Source organism: Nerophis ophidion, linkage group LG01, assembly GCF_033978795.1.
Source record: "Nerophis ophidion isolate RoL-2023_Sa linkage group LG01, RoL_Noph_v1.0, whole genome shotgun sequence".
Classification (NCBI taxonomy): domain Eukaryota; kingdom Metazoa; phylum Chordata; class Actinopteri; order Syngnathiformes; family Syngnathidae; genus Nerophis; species Nerophis ophidion.
Window position 1 is genome coordinate 89,830,306 of NC_084611.1, and position 8,299 is coordinate 89,838,604.

The 8,299-nt window shown below is 42.9% G+C and overlaps 1 protein-coding gene across 1 annotated transcript in view; it reads right to left on the reverse strand.

The window, feature by feature from the left end:
* Positions 1 to 7,889, reverse strand: part of LOC133561709 (hexokinase-1) — a 57,890-nt gene extending 50,001 nt beyond the window's left edge. Inside the window, exon 1 of the mRNA XM_061915179.1 lies at positions 7,557 to 7,889. Within this exon, the coding sequence (XP_061771163.1) occupies positions 7,557 to 7,619 (63 nt within the window). The 5' untranslated portion in view covers positions 7,620 to 7,889. The remainder of the gene's footprint in view (positions 1 to 7,556) is intronic.
* Positions 7,890 to 8,299: the final 410 nt, after the last annotated feature.

The following is an 8,299-nucleotide window of genomic DNA, read 5'->3' on the forward strand; positions in this document are numbered from 1 at the left end:
TCTCTGTTTAATTCCTTGCTTCTTGTCCAGACGTTTCTCCTCAAATTGAGCCAAATTGAATTCTGTCTCTGTTCAATTCCTTGCTTCTTGTCTTGTTTAATAGATGTCGTCAGTGTTTGAACCTGACCGTTTGTGTCAAAGCAGTATTTTCACACTGCAACAAAATGACAACCCAGCATGTTTGCTACCAATATTTGTGTTGTTATTCTCGTCAGGGCACCTTGACCGATTCAACTTGGGGCGAGTGGGATCGATTTCCCCCTCTGCAAATAACCAGATCACTTTGTAAAACTTCAAACACACACAAACCTAAACTGCTCATAGACTTCTAGAAAGATTGTCATGGACTGAATGGTGTACTCGTCTTCTAATTGGCTGACCGGCTTGCTATTTTTTCACGCGTAATCTTAGCAGCCGTCAAACGCTGAGTCACGCACGTTTGTTTGCCGTCATGTTGACCTTTGTGGCGTTGCTATTATTAACTGCTCATTAACACAGCATGGCATGCAACTGTTTGTGGGCTCCAACAGCTCACTCGCGATATCCAAAATGCCGCACAATTGTCAGCCTGATAGATAATTTGTAGTTAAGTTATCACAAAACTTTGTGTGACGTTAAGTTCGGCTCGCCCTGCGAGAGGACAAATGCTGTCTTTGATCCGACCAAGCAAAAAAGCTTGTAAAACTCCACTGTGTAGGATGGGGTGCGACATGAAGGCGTCGGTTTCTTTCTTCTATTGTAACCACAGGAAGATTTTATTTAGAACCGAGATCAGGGCCTGACCACCTACAGGCACCTTTTCTTTGAACTGTTTTGTAACCAAAGGCGACGGCAGTTTATGACCCCCCTTCCCTTAGAAACAGCTGTTGCCATGTAATCAGGGAAAGTCCAAATAAAAGAGGAGGCGTACAATCTTTCGTCAGAGCGTGGGATGACACTGTACAAGAGTACAGAGTCTACATGTTTCTCCTCAATTGAGCTGAATTGAATTCTGTCTCTGTTTAATTCCTTGCTTCTTGTTTTGGTTAATAGATGTCATCACATACTTGGTAACAATCGATAAATTGCTACGTTTTCTTTCGTCTCCGGCTTTCAAAAGGGATGCAATTTGCTGGGATGTTTCATGACATCACGCCCCGCCCAATGAATACAGGTGGCGGTCAAGCTAGCTCTGTTCTCAATTAGCCTTTCTCAACAACAACAAAATGCCTTATGACTGTATTTTTTTGGGGGGGCTGTACAAATGGTTCAAATTGCAAAAAAGTTTCTTTAGAGTTCCTTGGGAGGTAATCAAGGAGTGCGGAAGAGTGCAAGATTTTACGAAAGACGACGACAAAAGTAGCTCACACTCCGGTTCAAGGAGGCAGAGTCGAAGAATGCACGAGTTGTCAGTGATCACTTGGTTAAAGGTTTGTTTGATATACTTTTAACGTTTATTATTTCCCACTGAATATTATATTGATGTTATTTGGATTTCTTAAACACTTGTTTGCTACGAGTGTTTGGAAAAGCACCAATTTGGCAAGTGTAAATAAAAGAAATCCAATGTGAGCAAAACCTACAATGATTAAGTGTTTACCAAAGACAACAATCATAAATGACTCTTTCAGCACATACACAATGTTGGCATTTATAGTTAAATTTTGATAAAAACAAGCAACTCGTAAACAAAACATGCAACAACAACAACAACAAGCATGGCAGTAGACACTAAGTTCAAACATGAAATGCAATCCTGCCCGAGCCAAAACAATGCACATTTATACCATGGAGTCTTGATACCAATGTCCTTGACCCAGCCACACACAAAGAAGTTGTAGACTTTTATGATTTTACAACTTTCATCTGGTTTGTCGTGTACAGATCCCGTTTCCAAAAACAATTTGAAATGTGGACTCGTCAGACCACAGAACACTTTTCCACTTTGCATCAGTCCATCTTAGATGATCTCGGGCCCAGAGAAGCCGACTGCATTTCTGGATGTTGTTGATAAATGGCTTTCGCTTTGCATAGTAGAGCTTTAACTTGCACTTACAGATGTAGCGACCAACTGTATTTAGTGACAGTGGTTTTCTGAAGTGTTCCTGAGCCCATGTGGTGATATCCTTTAGAGATTGATGTCGGTTTCTGACACAGTGCCGTCCGAGGGATCGAAGGTCACGGTCATTCAATGTTTGTTTCTGGCCATGCCGCTTACGTGGAGTGATTTCTCCAGATTCTCTGAACCTTTTGATGATATTATGGAGCGTAAATGTTGAAATCCCTAAATTTCTTGCAATTTCACTTTTTTGAGAAACGTTGTTCTTAAACTGTTTGACTATTTGCTCACGCAGTCGTGGACAAAGGGGTGTACCTCGCCCCATCCTTTCTTGTGAAAGACTGAGCATTTTTTTGGGAAGCTGTTTTTATACCCAATCATGGCACCCACCTGTTCCCAATTAGCCTGCACACCTGTGAGATGTTCCGAATAAGTGTTTGATGAGCATCCCTCAACTTTATCAGTATGTATTGCCACCTTTCCCAACTTCTTTGTCACGTGTTGCTGGCACCAAACTCTAAAGTTAATTATTATTTGCAAAAAAAAAAATGTTTATGAGTTTGAACATCAAATATGTTGTCTATGTAGCATATTCATCTGATGATCTCGGGCCCAGAGAAGCCGGCGGCGTTTCTGGATGTTGTTGATAAATGGCTTTCGCTTTGCATCGTAGAGCTTTAACTTGCACTTACAGATGTAGCGACCAACTGTATTTAGTGACAGTGGTTTTCTGAAGTGTTCCTGAGCCCATGTGGTGATATCCTTTAGAGATTGATGTCGGTTTCTGACACAGTGCCATCTGAGGGATCGAAGATCACGGTCATTCAATGTTTGTTTCTGGCCATGCCGCTTACGTGGAGTGATTTCTCCAGATTCTCTGAACCTTTTGATGATATTATGGAGCGTGGATGTTGAAATCCCTAAATTTCTTGCAATTTCACTTTTTTGAGAAAGGTTGTTCTTAAACTGTTTGACTATTTGCTCACGCAGTTGTGGACAAAGGGGTGTACCTCGCCCCATCCTTTCTTGTGAAAGACTGAGCATTTTTTGGGGAAGCTGTTTTTATACCCAATCATGGCGCCCATCTGTTCCCAATTAGCCTGCACACCTGTGGGATGTTCCAAATAAGTGTTTGATGAGGATCCCTCAACTTTATCAGTATGTATTGCCACCTTTCCCAACTTCTTTGTCACGTGTTGCTGTCACCAAACTCTAAAGTTAATTATTATTTGCAAAAAAAAAAAAATGTTTATGAGTTTGAACATCAAATATGTTGTCTTTGTAGCATATTGAACTGATGATCTCGGGCCCAGAGAAGCTGGCGGCGTTTCTGGATGTTGTTGATAAATGACTTTCGCTTTGCATAGTAGAGCTTTAACTTGTACTTACAGATGTAAGTGATTGACTGTTACAAGCGGCCCTCTAAAGGCGGCCATGACTGCGGTTTGGCCCTCAATGAAAACAAGTTCGACACCTCTGCCTTAGACCTTAGACCTTAGGTCAGGGGTCGGGAACCTTTTTGACTGAGAGAGCCATTAAAGCCAAATATTTTCAAATGTGAGAGCCATATAACGTTTTTAACACCGAATACAACTGTCAGGTTCAAACACTGATGACATCTATTAAACAAGACAAGAAGCAAGGAATTAAACAGAGACAGGATTCAATTTAGCTCAATGAGGAGAAACAAGAGAATTCTACACCTCTTTTATTTGGACTTATATTTCTTATTCTTTTTAATAACATTGTTATTCTATTCTGAAGCTAACCAATAATAAATAAAACACTTTTGACTATTAATGCAACTTCTTGAACAGGAGCGGTAGAAAACGGATGGATGGATTCAAATGCGTGAGAACGTTTTATATTTTGAACGTTATTTTTAACGCTGTGATTAGCACTTATCGTGTTAAGCAATGTCAGCTAAGATTTATCTGAGAGCCAGATGCAGTCATCAAAAGAGCCACATCTGGTTCTAGAGCCATAGGTTCCCTACCCATGCCTTAGGTGGTTCCGTCCCCTCGGGGTCATCGTTCTGTCACAAGCTGAGATTTACTTTGTTCACAGGTGCAATTTCTTTATCGTTTGTCCTCCTCCATGTTGTCAGTGGTCTTCCCATTTTTTCTTTTGCCTCCTGAGGGTTTTTACATCCTGGTGTTTGGTATTCTGGTCACACGCCCAAGTCATACCAGTCTGTGTTTGCTTAGGTTTTGTGTCGCTAGTTTGTGTTTGGATTTGCATTATTCCCCTGAGGCATTTATGGTGGAAGGTGTTTGTCTTCTTCTTATCTTTTGCAGTTCTTTGCCATGACTGGCAGGCATGCAGCTTCATTGTGTGACTGCCCCAAAACATTCACACATATGCTTTTCTACACCAAAAATTAATCTATTTATTCAAATTCTTCTACTTCCCGATTTTGGCGCGCTCTACCTTCCACATTTTTCACCTGATTCAAACCGTTCCAACTTGAAACTGTTCAGCCTATTCGGGAAATCGCGGGCTTTCCCTTGACAAAATCAGAAAATTCCCAGATTTCCCAGAATTCCCGGTTTTCCGGGACATTTTTCCCCCATTCGAAATGAATTGGCCATTTTTCACACTTCCACCATTTCCACATTTTTCAACCGATTCAAACCATTCCACCTTCAACATATTCAGGAATTGTGTGCTCACCTTCAACAACTTTAAAAGAAAAATTCCCGGAATTTCAAGGATTTACATTTTCCAGGGACTTTTTCTCATTCGAAATGATTTGGCCATTTTTCAAACTTCCACAATTTCCACATTTTTCAACCGGTTCAAACCATTCCACCTTTGACATATTCAGGAATTGTGTGCTCACCTTCAACAATTTAACAAAAATTCCCAAAATTTCAAGGATTTACATTTTCCAGGGACTTTTTCCTAATTCGAAATGAATTGACCATTTTTCAAACTTCCACAATTTCCACATTTTTCAACCGGTTCAAACCATTCCACCTTTGACATATTCAGGAATTGTGTGCTCACCTTCAACAGCTTGACAAAAATTCCCAGAATTTCAAAGATTCTCATTTTCCAGGGAACTTTTGCCCCATTCGAAATGATTTGGCCATTTTTCACACTTCCACAATTTCCACATTTTTCAACCGATTCAAACCATTCCACCTTCAACATATTCAGGAATTGTGTGCTCACCTTCAACAACTTAACAAAAATTCCCAGAATTTCAAAGATTCTCACTTTCCAGGGACCTTTTTCTCATTCAAAATGAATTGGCCATTTTTCACACTTCCACAATTTCCACATTTTTCAACCGGTTCAAACCATTCCACCTTTGACATATTCAGGAATTGTGTGCTCACCTTCAACAACTTAACAAAAATTCCCAGAATTTCAAAGATTCTCACTTTCCAGGGACCTTTTTCTCATTCAAAATGAATTGGCCATTTTTCACACTTCCACAATTTCCACATTTTTCAACCGGTTCAAACCATTCCACCTTCGACATATTCAGGAATTGTGTGCTCACCTTCAACAACTTAACAAAAATTCCCGGAATTTCAAAGATTCTCATTTTCCAGGGAACTTTTCCCCCATTCGAAATGATTTGGCCATTTTTCAAACTTCCACCATTTCCACATTTTTCAACCGATTCAAACCATTCCACCTTCAACATATTCAGGAATTGTGTGCTCACCTTCAACAACTTTAAAAGAAAAATTCCCGGAATTTCAAGGATTCACGTTTTCCAGGGATTTACCTCATTCGAAATGATTTGGCCATTTTTCAAACTTCCACCATTTCCACATTTTTCAACCGGTTCAAACCATTCCACCTTCGACATATTCAGGAATTGTGTGCTCACCTTCAACAACTTTAAAAGAAAAATTCCCGGAATTTGAAGGATTCACATTTTCCAGGGATTTACCTCATTCGAAATGATTTGGCCATTTTTCAAACTTCCACAATTTCCACATTTTTCAACCGGTTCAAACCATTCCACCTTCAACATATTCAGGAATTGTGTGCTCACCTTCAACAACTTAACAAAAATTCCCGGAATTTCAAAGATTCTCATTTTCCAGGGAACTTTTCCCCCATTCGAAATGATTTGACCATTTTTCAAACTTCCACCATTTCCACATTTTTCAACCGATTCAAAACATTCCACCTTTGACATATTCAGGAATTGTGTGCTCACCTTCAACAACTTAACAAAAATTCCCAGAATTTCAAAGATTCTCATTTTCCAGGGAACTTTTGCCCCATTCGATATGATTTGGCCATTTTTCAAACTTCCACCATTTCCACATTTTTCAACCAATTCAAAACATTCCACCTTTGACATATTCAGGAATTGTGTGCTCACCTTCAACAACTTAACAAAAATTCCGAGAATTTCAAAGATTCTCATTTTCCAGGGAACTTTTCCCCCATTCGTAATGATTTGGCCATTTTTCAAATGATATTATGGAGCGTAGATGTTGAAATCCCTAAATTTCTTGCAATTGCACTTTGAGAAAGGTTGTTCTTAAACTGTTTGACTATTTGCTCACGCAGTTGTGGACAAAGGGGTGTACCTCGCCCCATCCTTTCTTGTGAAAGACTGAGCATTTTTTAGGGAAGCTGTTTTTATACCCAATCATGGCACCCACCTGTGGGATGTTCCAAATAAGTGTTTGATGAGCATTCCTCAACTTTATCAGTACTTATTGCCACCTTTGCCAACTTCTTTGTCACGTGTTGCCGGCACCAAATTCTAAAGTTAATAATTATTTGCCCAAAAAAATAAAGAAAGTTTATCAGTTCGAACATCAAATATGTTGTCTTTGTAGCATATTCACCTGAATATGGGTTGAAAATGATTGGCAAATAATTTGATTCCGTTTATATTTACATTTAACACAATTTCCCAACTCATATGGAAACAGGGTTTGTAAAAAAATGATTTGGGAAATTACTGAACAGATGTTTACCTTATCCCAATAAACTGCCTGCTCTCATTTTGTCGCACATTTGACCCTCTGATGTTCTGTGTACCTACACCCTGTCCGCCTTAATTTGCCCAGGTCCTGGCCTAATACGCCCGTAGTTATTAATGCGAGGTACGATCCTTCCCCGGCCTACTCCTTGTTCACCTTACGTGATGGCTTCTCCATCCCCATGGCAACACGCCTGCCGCTCTGTCATCACGCGTGACGCGGCGCATGTGTGGAAATGTGTCGAGCGCGGGCCTAAAAAAAAAAATGACAGCGGTCTGCTTGGGACCAGACATGGAGTCCTCCATGTAGACCTTGTCAAGGACACATTCTCCCCCCCCACCACCCCACCCCCCCAGCCAACCTCACCTCACTTCCTGGTGACCACATCCAGATAGGCGACCCTGCCCTCCCCCCGCTCCTTCCCAAATGCTGCATTGTCTCTCCCCCCCTGCACCCACCCCGCCAGGCGACCCGCCCCTCAGGGCTCTCGGCTGACATGCAGCCGGCGTTCAACATGGCCGCTGTCCTCCCGTTTATAAGCCGCTCTCACGCACCTTTTTGAGTTGGTCATCCTTCAACTCGGTGAAGTAGTAGGCCAGGAGCTGAGCCGCGATCATCCTGCCCGCCAACCGCTCGGGTTCGTCAAGAAGTGGTCACAGGAAGCCCGGCGTCCCCTCCCGCCACGACCCCTCGGCCCGTCCTCTGCGGTGGAGCTTCTGTGACGGAGCAGGGCAAGGCGGAAAAAGCCGGAGTGCGGAGGCAGCGGCGGTCGTGCTTCCTAGGCTGCGACTGACACACACTTACACACACTTACACTTACACACACACACACACACACACACAGGGAGGCTGCCTGTGGCTTCAGTCCCCTCCCCCCTGAGCTGCTAGCAGTCCGGACATGCAGCAGCTCAGCTCTGGAATGGTGCTTTCAACATGCACCAGCCCCCATCCAGGGCTCTGATTGGCTGAGCTTTGGAAGTGTCGGACAGGGGAGTGGCCGGGGGGCAGGGGCGGGGCTTAAGGATGAAGCTGCATCGACATGATAACCCTGGACTCCTCCCTCAGCTGCATCTCGTGATCATCCCCCGCCCTCTCCCTGGCCCGGCACGTCTCCCCCGTTGCCACGGCAGCCGGGAGGCGGACGTGCGGGGAGGCAGGCGGCCGCTGCGTGATGTCATCCTCCCAGCGCCCCGCTGCGTCACTCGCGGCGAGGAAGGTTCATCCTTCACGACATGCTCGCTTCAGAAGGCAGAAGACTCAACGGCCAGACGCAGGGTCACCAATCCCGTTCCGGTCT